The following is a 23802-nucleotide window of genomic DNA, read 5'->3' on the forward strand; positions in this document are numbered from 1 at the left end:
GAGAAGATCTACCTGCAGGAAATCTAAAAATGCATGGATGAATATAGTTATGAATATAATATATACATTAATTTATCAATGTATCTGATTTATACTTTTTATGGGAAGTCCACCTCGAAATGTTTTGCTTGAATAGGAGCAGAAAAATATGTGGGAAAGGATAGTGGAACTGTGTTCCTTTTCAATTCAATTTAATTCAGGTTTATTGTTAAAAAAGAAATAATAATTGGCAGCCAAAGACTGAATTGTACATGTTTACACAATGCCAATACATAAAAATGATCAAAATTATTAAGATTAACAATGAATATTCAAATTAAAAATACATATGTGGAGTTAAAAATGGAGTTAAAAAGGATTGAAAAAATGATAGACAACACAATATTGCACATTTATTTCACAAATTGCAAACTTATTTTTTCTCAATTTCTTAGTGAACAAACTTATTTCCAGGTTGATTTTTTATTTTATGTAATTTGTTTCACAGGCTAAATTCATTACACATCTGTACATTATCTAAATGTTTTTAAGAAATATCTAAATTTAGTTTGTAAATCTTTGAGCCATTCATATTATATTTTTGCTCTAAATGAAGTATTAAGTCTCTGAAATATATCAGCATAATACATGCAACTTTGCACCAAATTCAAATAATTCAAGAATGCTTTACTGCAGTAATCTGTTAGAATCTGGCTGTTTTCTAGTCTGTACTGCTTGCTCTTTACAGACATGTGGGAGTGTTGATACAGTCCCACTACTGATAGATGCTCAACCAGCTGTGTTTGGGTTTTTACTTGCTAAAGATGGCCAGAATAGTCTCTTCTTCTTTCTCTCTTTCTCTTCCTCTATCTCTCTCTGGAGGGGTATTCCCCTATGTTTGTGTTTTGATTCTGTATCACAACATTGGGGATATGGCACCCATTGACAGTGCACCTGTGACTGGGTCTCACTCCTTACCATCCATGTGTTAGTCCCACCTGCTAGCATTCTATCTCCTACTGTATCACATGCTATTCCAACCAGTCTGTTCACACATGAAAACTGCAGCCTGAAACTTGATATGAAATTTATAAAGTATCAGTGTCTAGGTAATTTGATGTTCAGACAGCACTAAAATTATCCTGCTAATGGAATGAGCATTGCTTGGATCTACTCTTTTAAACTATACATTTTTATTTTAGCTCTGACCTACACCTGTCAGTTAACTATCTAAGAATTCATTTTTAATGCCCCAAACCCTTTCATAATAGTACACTTTGTCCCAAACACCTTGGCTACACATTTATCACATAGATCATAGATTTAGATGTACCAGTTTTGTGTACCCATAAAATTTTAGTGTGTGTCTGAACACAAAGTTACAGACTGTCCTGATTGCTAATGAACAGTATTAGAATTCCACCTGTTTCATTCGCCTCTCAAACTGCTGCTGGGCTGAAGCAAAAAGTGAACATATTCCATGCTGTTCAAAAAAAAATAGAAGTAGTTTTTTATATATATTTAAAACAAATGTATTTATCTCTTTGATGTAAATTTTCTCCCAGAAATGGTTAACCCAGTATATGTACAAATAAATAGGCCAAAGAAAGGAAAATATAAGAAACATCTGTTTCAAACCTATAAAAGGAATTATGCAATTGTGTTTGTAATTATATACATAATAAATAGCAACGCATGATTTATATGGAGTAATCCATTGTCCATTCTCATTGACATGATGAATGTATATATGAGCCTACTACAGTGAAGTTTAATGTTACCCAAAAAGACAAACACAAGCCAGATGTTAAATTTCATTTTTGCAGTTGACTGGAGTACAGTGTAGCACTGAAAAAAGGGGGATGGGCTTACGTGTATATTGTCTCTATCTTTGGAAAGAGCCTTCTGTGAGTTTTCAACTTTAACAAAACAAGAAGAAGAAACAATGGTACTAGCAGATTTTATCTTTTTCCCCCTTTTAACCAATACCCTGTATGTTACAAGACAGTTATACTTGTAGTTTTTACTATGAGACGGTGGTAGAAATCCACATTATGGTAAAAGTTATACTGGTACCTGCATCTAATTGGGGGGGGGGGGGATAGTTAAAGAGCACATTCTTTTCCCATATTTCTGACCATTCACTATCAAATAAAAATTCTAAATCTGTGAAGTGATTTTATGCTTAATTAGATGAGTTCTGTGACATGGACACATTAAGATATGAGCTTTGAAATAAAGAATGCTGTATGAGGGCAGATACTGTCATTAATGTCTTGTATTGATACACATCAAAGTTCTTGAAAATAAGCAGGGAAGTAATGCCATGAACTATTATGTTACAGATATTGGCCTAAATATTATTGATGCTCAGTTCAAATAGTTGTCAGTAAGATTGTCCAGGCTAGGTAAATTTTCTTGACCAATGATGAAGAGTTGTTTGTTTGGTCAGACCGCATGTGACATATCAATCTCTATTTAAATCACAGACCAGCTCAACAGATTCACAGGCGACTCACTAGATTAGTCCAATAGTTCATTGCCCTTGTACTGGCGCAAACTTAATTGTCTTTCCCCCTCTTCCCGACATGTAGGACCCATTCATTACTGTGAGAGAGTTGGCACTATGTTCACTATGATTCACTTTGATCTAGTAAACCAGTGAGGTGATTTCAAGGGAATGTAATTAATTGATATATCAGTGATGTCCAGATTACATTACATTAGTAGCTCTCACTTCTTGGCACAAATTTTCTGTATTTAATTATGTAAATCATTCAGAGAAAACAAAAGAGTATTAAATGAGTTTCTTCTTTTGTGCCAATGTCCTTATTTATGAAGCTAAATCTTGCATTTAGAAATTCCTTTTCTTTCATAAAGGAAAATATTGTCCAGAGCAAATGGATGTTGTAAACTTGGATTGATTTGAGTGCTTTGTTAGAAGGTCTTTAGCTTTCATATATAAGTTTAATCTGGCTAAGATGAAGAGAATGATGATTGGAATGTAGATGGATGCAAAACCTTGCAAGAAGTTATTATTCCAAAGTTATACTTGCAGCATTGCAAATTTGATATACAGAAACAAACAAAATTGTGCATTTTTATATTTGTTTTTAAGAAGCTTCAACCTATTTACAAGTTTGGCTAATTTCTCAGTGCAGGGTATTAGTATTCTTGATTCACAGTTATGCTTCCTATAAACCTGTGGTTGTTTGTCAGTACATGTTCCCTATGTATAGCCCCATGTTACTATTCCATTGCTGGAGGCGTGGATGACAGCTTCAACCTTCTCTCATGTTGAGAACCTTTGCCTGCACTCTGGCCGCAAGTGTAAAATGCTTGGTGCCAGTCAATTATACCAATTTCTCTTCCCCCCTCCATAACGATCGATTGTGAGAAGCTGGCAAGGGGGAGAGGAGGATAAGATTCAATTTTGGATGGCCTTTTTGTTGCGGGCGGGCGATTGTTTTGCATGCGTAACGAGATATTAGAAATGGAAGGAGGATCTGCAGATTTGACAAGTGTCTCTGGTATGGTGCATACCCCCAGGCCGCTCCGAGCTTCGGCTTTTCTCCTACTCACTCAGCCAATTCTTGGGCTTTTTAGAAGATAAAATATAGAAGTGACAAATTGCTTGAGGTGCTTGCCAAATTGTTGCCTCATCCACATCAAACCCAAATCAATTAGAGTAAGGGACGGGGGGGGGGGGGGGGGGGGGGGGCAAGAAAAGGGGCAGTTAGATAACAAGGAGGTAGTGACATAGCTTTAATGGTTAATCATAGAACGTTTAATTTTCATCTTGCCATTTCAAACAATGAACAATGAAATACATAAAATATTCCCTTTCAAACTGGCCTCTTTATTTTTACGTGCGAACTTCACGGGCAAACTTCTCCGGCAGGCATTCCTCACTTCCCTGGCAAAGAAAAAAAATGTACCCTTTCTTACTGACATTTCTTCCCCGGTGAAAGTTGACGGGTGATTGGCTCGAGTGGAAGTAAGTGCAGACCGGGTGTCAATGAAAGCGAACGCTTTTTAATTTGAATTTTAATTGTACTCTTTCCTTATTGGTTGCAGATACCTAATTAATTCTATCAGTGAAGTTATGAAGATGTATTTTGATATTTTAAGCGTATTTTCAGCATGTAAAATATAAAATAACGCTTTTATAATAAATATTGTTAAAGAAAAAAAAATGTATGTTTGAGTGTGTTTAACTCTATGTAATGATCGAATCGCACACAAAGCGTGGCCTTCCACATTTAGCCATCAAAATAATAGCTAGCTATTAGTGGAATCTCAGTTCAGCGGATTTTGGGGAGAAAAAAAAAAGAAGAACTGACGTCGTTAAAGAAGAGAAGTTCTCCGGTTAGCTTTCATACGGGCCGTTTCACTGGTGAACTTCGCTGGGGAAACAGTTTCACTGGGGAAGTTCTCTACCTCTCAAGGTGGAGAACTTCGCCAGCAAAGTTCTCCTGTGTACCTTTCATACTGGACACTTTCCTCTTCGCCGGCGAAGTTCACCAGGGAAAAGCGCAGTACAAAAGGGGTATTATTAGATCTTATACACCCCTATAAGGTTGATTTATAATTTCCAGCCTCGCGACACAAAATATGGTTTGTAACAATGTTTGCAAGGGGGGTGATTCCCCCTCAAAATCATAATGAATTTATAAGTTTAATTTATAAGTTTAATGTTTAAAAGGTATTTATTAGTACTAAGCTGAAGTTCATTGATGAGCAAAATATAAATGCCATTTATGATGACAGGTAGTTAAATTCAGCATTTACCACCATTTTTTTTATACATCTATGGTGAGATGATGAATCAATACACTTTATAACTATAAAAGAAAGTCAATTAACATTATAATTTATGGTAAACAAAGAGTTGTAATTTTGGGCAAAATAATGAGAATTAATTAGTGTGTTTCATTAATTTTCATAAAACAGCTGAGCCCACTTTGTAATCAGAAGAAAAGTAGATGGCAGTAGCAGAAATTGTAAACAGTTCACCCCATTGAAAAATCATCAGAAGATCATGAAAAGATAACAGACAGAAAAATGGGAAAGGAATTTTTGACAAATATAAAATACAAATGTAGTATTTAGTTGTCATGATATTGAGTTTTGCTTAGGCTTAGAAGGCGGTGCTGCACCATCCCGAGTTTGATCAATCTCGAGATTTTAGCCCGATCGGCCCTCTTCGCGATTAATCTCGATATTCAAGAAACCTCGTCTCCACCATCGCAAGAAGAGCGATTTACTGCTCGAGCGAGGCATCGATGCATTATGGTCTGACGCCGTAAGTAAATAATCCAGAGTGCGTCTGTACCTACTAATTAGCGCGATAATTCGTAAAATAGCGCGCCATTTTGCAAATAATCCCAAGTTGACTTGGGATTGCAATCTCGAGATTAATCCTACGAACTAGCGCGATAATTGCGTCTCCATTGCAAATAATCTCGGGATTGTTCAGATCGGGATAATTTGCCGGATCAGAAATAGCGCGCTAATTTGAAAACTCGGGATGTGCAGACGGCCCTAGAGAGTGCTTTCATAAAGCAGAATGAAAATGCATGATTACAATAGAGGAAGACTCTGGCAGTTATCTATCTTTTTGTATGTTGCTTAGTGAAAATATAAATGTATATATAGAGACAAATGGTCAGATAGATGGATGAATGGATGGATTGATAGATGGATTGATAGATGGATAGATAGAAAGATCGATAGGTTGGTTGATAGATAGATAAAAAGCCAGATGGATGGATGGATGGATGGACGGATAGATTTATCTCCCTTTTTTGGTTCCCTGAAAGAATTCATACATGATGAACTTAATTTCAGAAAAATGTGCTTTCAGTATAAAGATTGTAATAAAACTGGTGATTCAAGAAGTATGTTTCATAAGATAGAGATGAAATGCAGGTATAAGAATGGAACACCCTTATATCAAATTTTGAATTAATTTAACTAGTGCCCAATCTATAGGTTTGTAAGAGCCTGGGGCCCAAATGCAATAAAAAAGATTTTTATTTTATGAGAAGAAGCACGTTCCTGCTCTTTTTTCGAATCTCCATTTTCCATCGTTTTGTCCTTCAGTTCCCTCTCTCTCTTAACGTCTTTCTGTAAAATCAAGTGAAAAGGAGTCATCTTATTGGCCAACATGTAACAGGGAATGGGTGTAGGTTATAGGCTCAGATTTTTAGAATTCTTATGCAGTCATTTGGGGTCGATGGCACCCGCTCCCTGTGCTCAGATTTGTTCTAATTTCTGCAATACAGTAATCAATCAGTTTATTTGATTAGTGGAAGATGCTGCACGTTTGAAGCGATATGAGAGAGACTGATGTAGCTGTTTGTATTCACGGCACTACTCAACCTATGAAAGTGCACCAATAGTCATTTTTTTAAACTACAAGTCTTTTTCATTTCATTTTTTTTTTGGTGCCATTCTCATTTTCCTGTGCTTGCACACAGTATCGGCTGCATTTCCCAAATGTTATAAACATGTACAAAGTTTTAAAGAGTGAAAGGTTTAGCTGTGAGTGCAGATGTCAGAATATAAGTTCAAAGGAAAACAAATGAAGTGAACTGGTGAACTAGAAATAGCCATTATACTTTATCTATATTTATCTCTATATTATCTTATAGGAGAAATTAAACAATTCCTTTTTTTTGCAATCTTCTTTAAAAATTGGGGAGTGTCGTTCAGGTTGGAACACAATTTCAAATGATTTCTATGAATTTATGTATACTGAATATGAACATACTATCCTACATATTCAAATTTAAAGAGAATGAAATGTTCTCCCTTTGAATTTTACCTCTTTAAACTTAATTTGTCTAATTTTATATTTTCTGCACTCTTTATATTGCCTACGTGGAAACAAAATTACTAAGCATAATAATGACAAAAATAGATTATGTAAAAAAGCCCCGTTACTATATTCAATTATACTTCTGCTGATTTTAGATTACATTTTAAAACTCTCTTCTTTCTCTTTTCACAACCCCCCCCCCTTCTCTCTCTCTTTCCAAGCAGGTGTATTCTCCAGGTGCAGAAGACTATCATTCAGACCCTAATTATTCATCGCCTAAACCCCCTGGCATGTATCCAGAATATTTCATGGGTGAGTACCTTTAACCTTGAATATTATAACCATTTTATTTACATTTAATTTTATTTAAAATAAACATCAATTGTGTAATGATGCAGTGCCTCAGCGTTTACAATGTGGTGCTCTCTTATCTTTTTTTTGCTAATTCATTTTTATGAGGAGTTATCTTAAATTGCACATTAAATATGAGAAAAGAAGAGAAGTTTGGGAGTGAAGTTTTCTCTGACTTTCCTTCTAAGAAGATGCCAATCAAAGCAAACTGTTTTGTAAAATGGAAGAGCATCCTACTATAAAATCCTGACATATTTGTTAAAGAGAGGAAGAACACACGCCATGAAGATAACAAACCAGCTCATCAAAATACATGTGATAATGATAAAGAAAGAGATGCACTAACGGCATGAAAGTGATCTGCTCCTATGTGACAGAGCCGAAACAAAAACCAGCTCCCGGGACAGAGTCGAGGATCAAACGAGGCAGGTGTTTGGAAGAAATCACCCCGCGGGACAATTTATTCAGACCGGAGAACGAGCACGAAAATGACTACTTGTTGCTGGAGTGCTCGCCATGGGATGAAGTTTCCAATCGATGGAATTCAGTTCTTGATTTCAACCAATTTTCATGGAGAGAAGGAACTAGGGTAGGGGATGAAGAGGGATGAAGATGTTTAAACGGATGTGGAGTGGATTTTTATTGGTTTGTGGGAATTTCTGAGTAATATTTTGATTGACAATGCTGTTAGGCATGAAGTATTATTGACGTATCATATCTCAGGGATTTTTTCTTTCTTTTCAAGGTCCCTTTTTTCAATCTGGAAAGTGATAATATAAATTTGAAAGTAAAATCGTCTAGGATAGATGATTTAAGACATCTTTTTCTCCAACAATATATTCCTTTCTTGTTTGATGGTGAATTATAATTGAATAGAGAGGGTATTACAGAAGTGACCTGGGTAAAAGCAGAATATTGTCAAAAGCGTTTTTCAAGCAGCCTTCTTAGTCAGTGGACCTTTACATTTGTTGATAGATGCAAGTATCTGGTAAATAGATTTTGTTTCCATGGTTATGTATAGTTGACAGATGGTAAGTTACTTGCCTGGTATGAGATACTGCTGCTGCACTGCCCTTTGAAAGTAACAAATTCAGGATTGAGGGGAATGGGATGTAGTCCTTAGGAACACCAAAACAAGGCTTTATTGTCTGGAAAGTACATCCATATTTCCATTCTTCTCTCAAGTGACATACAGAGATTTTCAGAAATTATGGAATACTTTTGTAATGAATTTTACAGATTTCAACATTTTCTGATTTTAAGTGTAGAGAGGATATATCATAAAGTTTGGGTCCTGGAGAGCAATTAATTGTTTTAAGATTATATGCTTAGTGTTGGCTATTTTTCTCTATATTTTTGATGGATTGAAGAGGTTTTTTTTTTGCTTGTGATATCTATGCAATATTCTGGGCAACCTTTAGTTATTTTTTAAATGCCCCTGTCTTTTTTTCTCTTTTTTGTTGTCCTAGAAGGTTCACACTCCCAGGGCCACTCTCACAGTAGTACAAATCCATGGAGCAGCAATGGCATGGCGCCAACGTCCAATAGCTTCCATTCCTTACATAACTCCAGTTCTTATTCTCAGGCAGGGGAATACCCTACACATGAACCTATGGTGAGTGACATTACATAACCCCAAATTTGAAGGAGTGTAAGAGAAAAATCAAACAAGCATGACATAATTAAAAAAAAATCAAGGTTTGAAATAAAAAAAGTTTTGACAGTTATATAAAAAGTTATATTGCACAACACAGGTTTATGCAAATGAGATAGGTGAAAATGTTGATCACTCACTATTTCTTTTATATTGTTTGAAATATAGAATATTTCAATTTTGGTGGCAGATTTGGCAGTAAGGAAACTTTTCATCAAATCATGATTGTTACAATAGCATGATTTAATAATGTAAAGAATGAATAAAAAAAAAGAGATATCCTTCTTTTCTATTTGCAATTTGAATGCTTTTGGGTATGTTCAATGAAGATTTTCCAAATTTGAATAACGTGAATCATAAATCAAAATTGTAATTACAAAACACAGAACACAATCTGCGTGCGCTGTTCATGGTTGAAAATATGAAATTGATTATACAATGATTGTCTGTAAATTCCTCTCTCTAAAAAAAAACTAACTTCATTACAGCTTCCACTGCGAGATCACATTAAACTACTCAACTATGTTCAGTGTCGCATTTTGTTACATTCGCGATGCTGAAGGTTGTAAAATCTAAGTTGATTGTGTTTCAAAACGTACCTTTTCAGCGATTAAATTTTCCTTTGAATCAAGATCTCAAAGATGTTTACTTTCACAACTGAGAATGGGGTACATAGAACTTTCTCATATATATCTGAGTTCTTTGATTTTTTTTAATCATGATTCATGATTGTTCAAATTTGAAAATGGACATTGAACACACCCTTATACAGGTATTAGATGAGGTTACGATGCTCATAGCAGTTCTGAGCATTTTGTGTTTTGTCTTTTATGGAGTGATTATAACCCCCATTGATACAGTGACTCCTTTCAGCTCTCATTAACTTCTCATTGCTCCCACATCCTGCCCTCAGACAGACAGACAGTCAGTCTAACCAACCGTAGCCTTGTCTTCTCTATAAGTGTTCCCACAATATTCACACCAAGCACCTCATACTTGGCTTTGCACTGAACTTCCAGTCTCTAACCCCAGACCTTTTATGCTCCAGCAAAATAATTGACAACATAGTAAACAATAGATGACCTTTTAGCAGGTTTGCCCATCTACCTAAATGCGTCAGGATCCTAGAATATATCCCTCCCTATCCCAATCCAAAAGTATTCTCAATAAGATTGATTTGATTATATCTCATTGAACAACATCTGAAAGGCTATCCTAGAAATTTGTGTGCTTTTTGATGTCTAAGCAGGTTTTTTCAGACAAAGTAATGCAGTATTAATGCATGTGATATTCACTTTTTATTCTGCTTAAGTAAAATGTTGCCCAAGTAAAACAGAATACTGGTTTCCAAAGAGATTTGAATTGGGCAGACTCACCTGTACTTTGATGAGACTTTGGTAGGCCAAATTTATACTGTATAGTGATTGACTTACATCATTCCAAGTAGTAGGCCTTATAGTAAATATATTGTAAATTGTCAATTTTTACAAGTGATTTCCTGTTTTCAGATTCCTTGCTTTTTCAATGTCATTGATGACTGATGACAATACCAATTAATTTCCAATCATAGACTCTTTGATGTTCTGAAATGTATGAATATACATTTTGAAATATTTATGAAATTTTTTTTGGGACTGGGACTGCAGACTAAATTCCTGTTTGTGCAAATCGTAACCTCTTTGACCTCCATGAGGTCAAAGCTTCCTCCCTCCCCCTCTCTCTCCCTCTCTCCTTCCATCTTCTCTCTCTCTCCTTCCATCTTCTCTCTCTCTCTCCTTTCATCTTCTCTCCCTCTCTTTCTCTCTTCTCGCTATTTCTGGTACTCCTCTTCCCTTTCTCTAACTCTTTCCAATTCTCTTTATTATTTCTTTCCAGCTCTTCCTCTTTTTCCTTTTTCTCTCTTTTTGGGCCTTTCAGCTTTTCCACTATGGGATGGTATATAAATTACCATTGGCCATGAGGGAATTGCCAAACTATGAAATTATAAGTGTTAGCTCTTAGGAAGAGAAACTGTAGCTACAAAGTTTTACAGCATCAACTTGAACCTTATTTCAGCCACAAGAATTGTTTCCTTCTACTTTTTTTAGATAAGGATGATTTGATGATGTGCATATGTATCAGTACTACTACATCACTACTTTTTAGAACAATATACAATATTTCAACTCTTTTCATATATTCATTAAGAATTTTATGATTTAAAAAAGAAATTTTTAGTAACCTAGTTTTCACTCAAAAGCTTAACTTCCAAAACACTTTTGAGGTTTTGGGATAAAATTCAATCTATTTACAAGAAGTACTTAAAAACTTAAAGAGTTTGTTTGTTGGAAGGGAGTGTTGCCTCTTGTTAAAGAAATGTTTGAAAGTGCATAAAGGTCTTTACATTTAAAGGCCATCGCACACCTACCTATTAGTCTATGACCTGATTTTGGAATAAAATGTAGTAGAACTTGATGCTAATGATGAGACATTTAATATGTCACTGTGTAATGTTCTAAATCGTACGAATAGCTATGTTCAAATCTGGGACTGCTATACCCTTATTAGAAAAAAAGCGAATTCAATTTCTAGTCATAATGACATCATAGCAGTCGTAAGATTGGTTACGATTTGAAACTAATTTGGATTTTATTCTAAAATATAGTCTTGCATTCATCCAAAATTGTTACATTAGTATTCTTACAGTTAAGTTGAACCTCAAATAAAAAATTTTTTTCTTTCGGATTTTCAGAAAATGCAATTTGTTCCCAAATCAGATCGTGGACCAGTCAGAAGGTCTCATAGTTAGAATGATACATATTATTGGTAAAGGGGAAACACAACAGAAAAAGTGTGGCAAAACAGGAAATTTAAACTGCAATAATCAAGATTGACTGGAATTGAAATAAAACTAAAAAAGAGACCAGTGCTGAAAGAGACACAAAAAGATCCAACTTAAGAGAATGAATCAGTGGTTGAAAAGCAATGTTTTTGGCATGTTAACACTGGTCAGACATGCTGGGAGGAAGAGTGAAATTTACATAATCAACAAGAGAAGGAAGGTCCTATTGGCAGACCACCAGGCTACCAATTATTAGTAGTTATTCCATCAGTGTTACCATTCAAATAGAGTTAGTGCCAATGCTTTACATTCTAAATCAATTATCAAACGTAATAATTTTCAAACTCTTGACAGAGGGCTGGAAAGTTTCCACTTTCCAACCCCCAGGTATGACATAGGAGAATTACTAAAACGGGGATGAAAATTCATTTATATGCATGTCCCATCTTTAAGATAAGCTATAAAATAGCTGCTACCTTGATTTGAGTTTACTTCACTTGTCACCAACAAAATATAGCCAGACCCTGTAGATTTCATCAATTTAAGCATGTAAGAAAAGCTATTTATGATATTTATTGGTGATAGAAGTAACAAAAATCAAATGTGTAATCTGTAAGAAAACAAAAACTGTTTTCTCTGTGTACAAACCTATGAAATCACACCGCTTCTTAAACTGAATGACGTCATAGAGTTAGGCTGGTGAACAGCATATTGAAGCCTATATCCAAAGCTTGATAATTTGAGCTATTCTCAAGCAAAATCTGCTTGCAAGTGGTGAAAATGCTTAAACCTTTCATTGCTTTGTTTTGTAGTTTAAAAGCTTTTGATTGGTATTTACTTTGTCATTTCACTTTTGAGTTCGGTCGGGGTCTTTAAAGTCTGTACTTCGTTGGAGTATGGAAATGGCTATGAAGAGTATATAATTACATGAAAATTACAAGTATTATAGTGGTAACTTGTGTTGTAAACAAAGGAAAAATTATTCCCCTCTCACTCTGTCTTGTTGTTACCCCATTCCATCTCTCCTTCTCTCTGGCTTTGTTTCTCTCTCTCCCTCCTTTCCTCAAACAACTATCTAGACTTCTCTTCACATTCTCTTGACTTGTATTTTTAAAGTCATCCCATTAATTAGGATTAAACATAATTTTTTAAAAATTGCAAACATTCACAAAATTCTTAAGACCTTATGAGCTAAAACTATAAGCCTATACAAACCCCCAGCATACAATATGAATAAAACTGAATTAAAGAAATATTTTTTGTAATAGATTGAAATGAATATTCTTGCTTTATGTGATTTCAGTATCAGAGTAGTAACAGCGGTATGTCATCAGGTCATGACCCTCTTAGTCTTCCTCCAATGACAACGTTTAGACCAGGTACCACTAACACTGCCCCATACACCTCATCACCGCCCATTAATGGCACAGAGACAGTCATGTGTAAGTAACACAATCTACCTTTCATTCCTCTTGGAGAACATATATGTGCTTTAAATCTATTTGTAGAGGATCATTTTAAAGTTTTTCCTTCTTTGAGTTATAAACCTTCTTATGTTATGCAAAATAGGACATATAGTTTATAAAATTGTTGAATTTTAAAACATATCAGAGCATGAAACTTTACCCTAATGTACAAGAAACACTAAACGAACCCTAAACAAATGAAAGTTTGAAGATTATAACAACCCCTCCGTAAAAGGTGAATTTTATATAATTTTTGTCCTTCAGAGAGGACCTTTAGATATTGGTCATCTGCTCATGAACAAGTATTCATACTTTCATACCAGGTAGAAACTAACAGCCAACAAAATGATGGATAACTTTGTTCAAATTTAGTTATAGGCTACATGCATGTTTTATTTTTGGTAATATTATCCTTTGCCAGTGTAAAATGTTGATTTAAAGAATATGTTTTCATATAAATAATAATGATTTACTACATTTATAATATTGAAAAAAATTCTTTCATGTCCTTATTGCAGTAACCTATATTGATTAGAGGGTCTTAATCAACACAATTTTTTATTATTTATCTTTGATTTGACAGCAAGTAGTAGAGGGAATGGCACAAATAACTCATCAGGTTCCAGCTCACATACAGGAGCTGCACTTGGCAAAGCTCTAGCATCTGTAAGTAAAAGAATGGCTTCGTTTCTTGGAAGCATGTTGAAGGATGAGAATAATGGTTGTTGTGAGGAAAAAAAGAGTAGGATAAAGTTTTAAAAAGTCATAATAAGCATTTTCACATACCCTGCAAATGAGCAGTGAAAGGTCATTTAAGATAAACCATCAAGGTACTATTCATATTCATGAACATACATATTCATGATTTGATGATTATTCATACATTCCTTTATAGAATTATTTTTATCACATCCATTGAATAGCAACAAAGTGTTCATATTCACTAGTATTTGACAGTGGCCCAAATAATAGTCAATGTTCTGAATTCAGATAATACCATAAATAAATACCAAACTTGATCACTGACATACTTTTTTTAGTCACCTAAGCCCAGGGCTCCGTTTACATAAAAGTTACTATCATGGTATCTTTGCCATCCATTGGTAACTTCCATGGTAACAATGATCAACAGCCAATCAGAGTGGATGCAAGTTACCATTGGATGGCAAAGTTACCCTGATCTTTCTTTCATAGAATTTTTAATACTACAGAATGCTATGTCCGGAAAGCTTAGGCAACGCCTTAATTTTAAGTGTTATTGCTCATTTTAATGAAAATCTGAGAGGTTATTTGAGAAAAAGATGATGATGAGCTAACTGTGAACTGGCTTATTGTAGTTTGAGGTTTTATTTTTTTTTGGATTTTTTATGAGCAGTGAAAACTGTTGCTCAATGGTTTAATAATGCACACTAACAGTATTAAGGGGGGGGGGGGTGGGCTCTAAAAATAAGTATTTTTTGACAGACAGGCAAGTCACCTATTAACAGCAACATTATATGATGTTTACAGAGATGCCATGTTCTGAGTGCTTGACCAATGCCAATTATCATAGTGCACATATGCTGATATGATGCCATTCTTACCTCGGCTCATGTCCAGATTTTTTTGATAGAAATGGTTTTATCTAGCTCACTCTTCTGTTTGGAAGAAATATATAAATCTCATCAGCCCAGGGAGGCAGAACAATCCCTTTGACCTTCCTGATTGGCTAGTGCATACACAAGCAGTTAAGGCACACCATTTAAACCGTTGAAGCCATTCACACCATCTTGCTCTTAACGCTAAAAGCTTGAATTCTCTGTGCAAGAGAAACTGGATGTTGACTGTAGGTAAAATCTGTCTGCTGCCAACTAGTGGCCAAATCAATCCTAATTGAGGTGGAAGAAAGAGGCCAGTGAAGCTCAATGCATGCACTCTATTATGGATAATATTTATTTTTTTGAACTAGTTTGGATGGTGGGATATAATCATACAGAGGAATGTATGTTAGCTTTGGAAGGTTATATCAACATTGATGCTTAAGAAAGGTATTAGAATCTTATACAGAGAGGCCTATATACCATTCTTCCCTTAGCCTTCCAATTTTTCTCACCTTGTTTTCACACCATCTTTCCATGTCTGTCTTGTTTCCTCTTTTCTCTCACTGTCACAGATCTTCCCATAAGTTGTATAGTGAAAACTTTGGCAGCTCAGTTAATGTTACGTTTTATTCATATACTTTTGAAAAGATTAAATCATGTAAAAGTGTGTAAGGTAACCGTTAAAATTAAATGGGATTACCATCCCCTTTGTCCGCCAAGTTCGTGCTCTGAGCTCATCATTTCCAACAACTCGTACTCCCTCTGGAACTATAATGATTGTCTTGGTAAAGTTTGGGAGTACTCTTGGGGCTAGAGGGATCCAGGCTAATGGGAGATGGGGTACAAATTTAATCGGTGATGGAAGAACTTAACAAATTTTGCCCATTTTCATTGTATTTTCTTAAACTTTTCTGCAGACTGTTTTTAAGTGTTTAGTCTCCACAAGTGTACTCTTATTGCTGATTCACTTTTATGCTTATTGAATTCAAAGCTTGCAACATGAAAGAACAAACTAGCGTAAACTTCTGTTTTATGTTTTAACGTAGGCCTACCAGGCTACCACACTCCTCAATACAAATCTTTTGGTGTGATGAGGGCACTGTATGTAGAATCCATGATAGAATTAAGAAATTATTATTGTAGTTTGCACTAAGAATATGGGAGAAAACGTCTCATATTTGCGATTGAATCACAGGTCATCATGACAGTAGCCTGGTATGATGATTACTTCAATTGAATACCATAAAATGTGAAATTTACCTGACTATATAATTGGCTTCCCCTCGGGGTTTTGTCTAAGTAGATACCATTGCTGAAACAAGAAATCCCTGGTATTAGCATTGTCCTATATTTGTCATATCACAATATCTCATCAATAACCAGTAAGGGAAAAAACATGATCATCAAGAAATAATAAGTTGCTAGATTGGCTAATTGAGAAAAATATTCAGAAACTGAAGTTCCATCAGCCCGGCAATTTACTGATTTATGAGCGGTAGCGCCACCAGAATAAACATGGTAATAATTCTGAAATCCCTTAGAGGATGTGATGTGTACTTTTCTCATATTACTCCCATACATATTTGTCTATCATGTCATACTGGTTTTGTTGTATAGAAAGAATATGATTACCAATCTGGTGCACAATCTCAACTCATGACAGTAAATTATTATGCAAATTTAGAAGATATGTCTCAATACACCTGTAATAATTGAAATACAAACATCTTGAACAAATATCCATAAATATTATAAATGCTTCTTTTACCAAAATCAGAAAGATCTGATTTTAAAGACTACTTTGTACTTGCTCTTCATTCATTCGAAAACAGCAACATGTGGAGAAGTTATTATAGTCGGGCCTTATCCCCCCTCCCATCGTTATCCTCTCTTTCCTTCTACTTTTTTTTTTATTTGGTCATTAACATCTTACTCCCTGGTTATAATGTAATAGGAATATGGGACACTTTAATTGGAATCTTCCATTACCACCATGGGGGTGCAAAAATCATGCATGCAAGGGAGTATATTTTGTACTGGCAGTAGGCCCTACATATTTTATGTTCTGTGTGAATCATGGCTATGATAGGACTTAAATATAGTGTTGAGAACTTAAGATGTAATTCATACTTAAATAATGAAATTCTCTGATTTAAGTGATAAAAATTATAAAATTAAAACTTCTTGTCACCAACTGAATGTTTTTTTCTTAAGAGTTTTACTTTTATCTTAAGAGATATACATAAAAAACACATTTTATGTAATGATCTACTCTAAGATTTATACTGTGTTATAATATATTGGAAAAATGATATTAAGAATATCCCAATGTTGGCATTTTCCCTTTCTTCTTTTCAACAAAATTTATATTGGACCAAAGGTTAGGTTTAATGTACTATATCATATGGTATTGTTGCTTCATTGGAAGATACTATTCAGTTGATATGTTGTGGTGTGCAGCTTTAAGATAGAGTTAGTAGACTGAGAGTTTAGAACGAATCATGATATGTCCCTTTAAAATGTATAGACTGTGTAGTCCCATACATATTGGTTTGTCGTGGCTGTGAAATGTCAAGGCGTCAGGCCTTGTCAGCTGACAATCCAGTGACTGATAAGTAGCAGCCAAGAATTTGACAGAATGCTGGTAAACCATGGCATTCCAACAGGAGATTCCCTCCATTTGGGATTCATATGGTTTGTAGACTTACTAAATGATTCATCCTATGCAAGCACTTGTTATGGTTCTTGAATTAATCAAGGAATAGGCCTACCATTCATAAAGAGAAAGCTGAAGATCAAGATGCATATTTGTCTCGCCTGCATAGCAGAACAAGACTAAAGGCGCCGCTTTTCCGACGGTGATGGCGTCGTCTTCAACATTGAAATTTTAACCAAGGTTAAGTTTTTAAAATGTCATCATAACTTTATATGGACCTGGCTCATGAAACTTGGACATAAGGGTAATCAAGTATTACTGAACATCTTGCCTGAGTTTCAGGTCACTTGACCAAGGTCAAAGGTTATTTAAGGTCAATGAACTTAAACCATGTTGGGGGAATCAATATCGAAATCTTAACCAAGGTTAAGTTTTTGAAATGTTGTCATAACTTTGAAAGTATATGGACCTAGTTCATAAAACTTAGGCATAAGGGTAATAGTGTATCACTGAAGATCCTGCATGAGTTTCAGGTCACATGAATGAGGTCAAAGTTCACTAAGGGTCAAAAATCTTTGGCCACATTGGGGTTATTTGAGGAATTTTCATCATAACTTTAAAAGTTTATGGATCTAGTTCATGAAACTTGGACATAAGAGCAGCCATGTATCCCTGAATATCATCTGCAAGTTTTAGGGTCACATGATCAAGGTGAAATGTCACTTACGGTCAATGAACTTTGGCCATGTTTGGGTTATTTAAGGAATTATCATAACTTTGAAATTGTATGGATCGAGTTCATGAAACTTGCACATGAGAGCAATCAAGTTTCAGGTAACATGACCAGGGTCAAAGGTCATTTTGGGCCATCAAACTTTGGCAATGTTGGGGGTACTTGTGGAACTGTCATAACTTTTAAAGTTTATGGATCTAGTTCATGAAACTTGGACATAAGAGCAGACAAGATCAAAGGTCATTTAAAGGTCAATGAACTCTGGCCATGTTGGGAGTATGTGTTGAATTGGCATCATAACTTATGAAGTTTATGGATCTAGCTCATGAAACATCGATATAAGGGTAATCAAGTATGAATGATTGTTTTGTGCATGTCTTAGGTCACATGATCATGGTCAAAGGTCATTTTGGGTCAATGGACATAATATTTTATTATCATATTAGTGTTTTCTTCTGTGAATAATTATTCATTAGCTGTTTTCAAAGGCAGCACTGCTGCTATATCGAATTGCATAATGCAGGAGAGACTGCCAGAGGCGTTCCACTTGTAATTTAATTACATCACAACTACTCAACTCCAGTTTTAACTGTAAAAAGATAATATAGTTTTGACAGTTTAATTGCATTATCTCCCCGTCCCATTTCATATGTCTTTTAGGGTATTAATCCTTCTTTGGGGGGGGGGGTACATTGTTGTAGCTGGTTAATGATACTGTTCATGAAATATTTGAGAATTTAAGGACATACCATAATATGACAAGAATATTTTAAGAAGAAGCAGAGTATATTTTATTTGTTAGGATATTAACATGGTTTGTCCCTACGGACAGTGTCTTTTGAAAGGAAGTATGATGGAGACTGTTAGTCCCACTTTGTCTCTCTGATCACTTTATAGTCTCGTAATCAGGAAAGCGTTCAAGGACAGACCTTACCAGCAAGAGGAAGGCTCCAGTTTGTTCTTTTTATGCTCAATTTACTTCCATGACATTTTTACCTTCCTTTCAGAATCAAGATTAAAGATAACCATCAACTCTAATCTCATTTCTTCTTTTTCTTCAGGAAAGCCTAATTCTGTGTCATAATTCGCTTGTTAATTGCAATTATGTTTTCCTAATAACTTGTAACAGTTGTCCCAGCAGAGAGGTGAAACATTCATATAGATATTAAAACTCTATTGGCAGCGTCTTAAAGATATAATTAATTTTAATTTTTGGTGATAAATTGATCTGGTTCATTGCCAATTCGAACATATCGTTGAAGTGAAATACAGAAGAAGATGGAAATATACAGCTCAAGATTAGTCAATTAGAATCTTCCTAGACATTAAAAAAATTATGAACACTGATTTTTATCAGTGTTCATATTCAGTTACGGTGTTATGGATATGTTTCCTCATGTGAATCATAAGTGGATAAGAGTAAGAAAAATATCAATTTGTAGCAAAAATGTTTTATTTCCTTAAGCTTATAAAATAATCTTTTAAAGAAGAAATATTTTATTTTGTTGTCAGTCATTAATTACATCATGTCCTGGTGAGGATGTTTTGAGGAAGTAAGGTGATATAATGGTGTATCTAATTTCTACCCTTAGGATTGCAATTTCCTTTTTACTTTTCTTTGAAACAATGTGATTTGTTGAAATCTATATTACCAGTTCGAATTTCCAGTGGTCACTGGTCAGACACATCATTAAAGAGATTGGGTAACTTTGAAGAGATATAAAAAAATCTGAGTTGTGGGCTTTACATGCTGTCAGTGCATACAATAACATTTCAAGAGAAAACTCTGAAAATGATCATTTCATAAGTATCATTACATGCTCAGCAATAATGAAATAAGAATGATTATTTTTATCTCCATAGCCTACAGTGTTGACTAAGTTACATATACACTTTTAACTGTAGTCATCATCACAGCAATTGAGTGGCTGATTCATTTAAAAATCTCAGGTGATTCCTGTCCGACTTAAAGGTTTTGAAATTAAGATTACCGATTTAGCTTCAAGAGAAATAATATTCTAGTTATTGCAAAAGTTGGGAGTGAAAATAATAATGATAGGGGTCTGTTTCAAGCCGTCTTTGCTAAGCCATGGGTCAGGGTTTTCACCGGGAGGGGGCACTCAGTTTATGCGTGGTGGGTATGTGCCGTGGAGGGGACCCCCATTTTTACACTAAAATTTCTTTTCCAAAGTATAGCATTTCATTCTTATCGAGAAAAAATAAGAAAGAAATCCGTTCCAAAGTTTCGCAATTTTTTCGTTACGCCGTTCCGGCCCATTGATGTGCTATAATGAGCTGCAATTTTGGTGAAAAGCGGCTGCAGAGTGCTGTCCGACCATCACCTCTGCGCGAGCGCACCCAGTGCTAGCTAGCTGCATGCATGTATGCCCGTTCCATAGGGATGCATACGCACTCCCACGTAGGCGACCTGTTCCAAGGACCCCCATTTTCACTAACATTTGTAGTTACGAAGGCCGTTCCGAGCACCCTCCTTTTTACCATAGGCCCGCTCCAAAGCCCCCCTTTTTTTTATGGCACATACCTTCCACTTTTTCGGTCGAGTACCCCCCCCCCCCCTTGGGGGGTTTTCATTGCAGTACATAGGCCTACAACTTTGAAGTGTGTAAAAAGTATTCCATGATCACTGAGCCTAGCTGAAGATCTGAAAAAAGAAGTCCCCAGTCTTTATACCGATTGCATTTGATTGCACTGTTTCTGTAATGCAACCCTAATTTGGTTAAGTAGTGCATCCCTTGTGAACCTTGTATGTATGAGTTTCATTAGTCTGAGGTCAGTATAAATAAAGTTGCTGAAACTTTTTTGTTTTTTTCCAGTGCAGTCTACAACCCTTTGTTCACTGGCATTTTTTTTTCTTAAACCCTGTACTATAGGTGGTGCAATATGACAAGTGGGCTAACCCACCTATTATGCGGGACTATCTCGCCCTGCAAAATAACGGTTAGCCAGGAAATTGCACTATTAAAGTCCGGGCTTCAGAGTTATTAGCCAAGCTAAAGTGGCGTATAGAAGGGGGCTTTGGGGGTGCAACTTTTTTTTAATAAACTTTGCCCAATACGCCGTATTTGACCCCCTCAAATTATTTTGGCTCATTCCGCCACCGCGATGCTCCATGTATGCCCTCTGTCCAACTTAGCCAGAGCTGTTGTCCAATCAGAGATAAACACTCCAGGGTCCTGTACCACAAAGGTTAGCAATTGATCGTACGCTTGATTTTTATGATTGATTGTACATTGTAGTCAATGTAATCAGTTGTAGAAAAATGTTCTACGATCATTGCTAAGCTTTGTGTTACGGGACCTAGATGGCTACCACTAGTCCGGGATCACTGAATTTTATGTGAAAACAACAATATATTTCCTTTGCTGGGGTTAGGCAGCAAATTTGGCCGGTGTGAATAGGAAAATTTTTATTTTGGGGTTAAGGAAAGTCCGGGGTTAAAAAAAAGTCATGAGAAAAGTCTGTATGGTACAAACCTAGAATAGAAGATTCTCCAGTATATTTTGTTTGAAGATAGTAGCTGGATATTTGTATTCAAATTGTTAATCAGCAATGAAATTTGGATTGCATAGATATATGGTATAACTTGTGTGAATGAGGTCCTTGAAGTCAGTCACCACTCAGCCATAGAACTAAAACCCATCAAAGCCTTACTCAAGATTCAAACCTAAATTAGCAATCACAGTAAATTTCCTGTGTTGACATGGTTCTCACTCTGAACTTCTTAACATTCCTTGCTCAACATACAGACCTCTCTCATGCAGCAGAATCGGCAAGACTGTAAAACAGTGAGAGTGAAAAGTAATGTTCTCAAGAAAGATGAAGAAAAAACATGTTTTGGCCCTTATGATATGATTGAATTTACTGACAGGAAATTGTTCTCCCACAAGCTTTCAGCCTGTTATCATTTTTTTTTAAATTCTTCCCAAAAGATTGTCGGACCTTACTTTATATTTTCAATTCTCAACATGCTCCTGAGTGATTTGTTTGAATCATGAAACATAAACATTTGTTTGAATATGATTTCTTTTAAAAAAAGGATAGGCCTATACTTTTTACAATTCTAAGTTGCTATTTTGTGTTAATCTTATTTCTGAGTGAAAAAAAATGCATTGATGTGGTATGAACTCACCCCAAAGAAAGGGAAATAAATATTCAAGCAAGATTCTTGTGAGATCTCATCACATCTCCAGATGTTGTTTGTGTATTTGATTACCAAGGCCAGAGCTATACTAAATAACATCCCAAAGCTGTTAGAAATGAATATCAGATAAACAGAATAAAATCAGAACCATTGATTTCAAATCACATCCAAGCTACAAGTCGTATGACTGAATCTCTTTCACCTCGCCCCAATATCTCAACAACAAGAAATGAAATGAGGAATAAGTCAATATTCTTTCTGGTAAAAACAAGAGTTGTAACCACTAGACCATGATGCCCCCACATTCAATTGCTTTGCTGCAGCAAAACTTAATGTATATTGTGAAATTGAAATATTCATTACAAGTATTTAATTGAGCATATTTGGTTCAAAATCGACGGAAAATCAAAGGAAAAAGAACGTTTTATTTTTTGGGAAACAGGGTATCATGCTGTAATTCACACATGTGTAGATTGGATGATATATCATCATCTTATGACATATTTTCAAAAAAGTTACCCAAATTTATGATTGTGACAGATAACTTTTTAGAAGTCAAGTGATATGACAATATTAAAACTCAGTTTCATTCTAAATTTGTAAAAATAAATAGGTCTATGTATGTTTATTCTCTCACTTGTGTTACTATGACTAACAATGCTTGTGAATTTTACATTTCATGAAGAGCTAAAATTTATTCTTGAAAAAGAAAATTTCAATAACCCTGGGGTTTATTTTACTTTGATATGTATTAAAGGTCAAGTCCACCCCAGAAGAATGTTGATTTGGATTTATAGAAAAAATCAAATTACCATAACACTGAAAATTTCATCAAAATCGGATGTAGAGTAAGAAAGTTATGACATTTTAAAGTTTTGCTTATTTTTCACGAAACAGTTAAATGCACAACTCAATGATATGCAAATGAGAGAGTCAGTAATGTCACCAACTCTTTCTTTCTTTTGTTTTTTATTGTTTGAATTATACTTAAAATTTTACAAATTTGACAATAGTGACCAATGTGACCGAACCATAAAGTGATAAAACAGTGATAATTCCACATATTCATGGAAGAATAAAACTTTATTTTAAATTTTAATGAGGAGAAACTTAAAATATGGCATATTTTGTATAATAAAATACAAAAGAAATAGTGAGTGGATGATGTCAACAGTTCCCTCATTTGCATACCTAACCGGATGTGCATATAACTTTTTTTTGTGAAATTTTAAAATGTCATAACTTTCTTATTTTTGATCCGATTTTGATGAAATTTTCAGTGTTATTCTTGTTGGATTTTTCTCTTTTTATTCAAACATACTGTTTGTTGGGGTGGACTTGTCTTTTAATAATTAAATCTTTTCAGGAAGCTAATTATATTGATCATGATAAACAAACTCATGGCCTCTTCATTGATTGAGAGTAATTAGACTTCATAAAATGTACTGGTTTAGTTGCCCATTTAATATGAATGACATCTTGTACTTCATATATGCTTTAACCTCCTAAAAAGATGAAATGGCATGGCCATTTAAATACTATTCTGGAATAAAGGTATGTGCATGATTTCCCTCCAC

The 23802-nt window shown here is 35.0% G+C and overlaps 1 protein-coding gene across 1 annotated transcript in view; it reads left to right on the forward strand.

Annotated features, from left to right (window-relative positions):
- The first annotated feature begins 7028 nt into the window (after nucleotides 1-7028).
- The window catches only part of LOC129256790 (transcription factor 12-like), a 71784-nt gene continuing 55010 nt past the window's right edge, over nucleotides 7029-23802 (forward strand). Inside the window, exons 1-4 of the mRNA XM_064097622.1 lie at nucleotides 7029-7114; nucleotides 8623-8768; nucleotides 12932-13070; nucleotides 13678-13760. Coding sequence (XP_063953692.1) covers nucleotides 7093-7114; nucleotides 8623-8768; nucleotides 12932-13070; nucleotides 13678-13760 — 390 coding nt within the window. The 5' untranslated portion in view covers nucleotides 7029-7092. The remainder of the gene's footprint in view (nucleotides 7115-8622; nucleotides 8769-12931; nucleotides 13071-13677; nucleotides 13761-23802) is intronic.

The sequence above is a fragment of the Lytechinus pictus genome, chromosome 3, assembly GCF_037042905.1.
Source record: "Lytechinus pictus isolate F3 Inbred chromosome 3, Lp3.0, whole genome shotgun sequence".
NCBI lineage: Eukaryota > Metazoa > Echinodermata > Echinoidea > Temnopleuroida > Toxopneustidae > Lytechinus > Lytechinus pictus.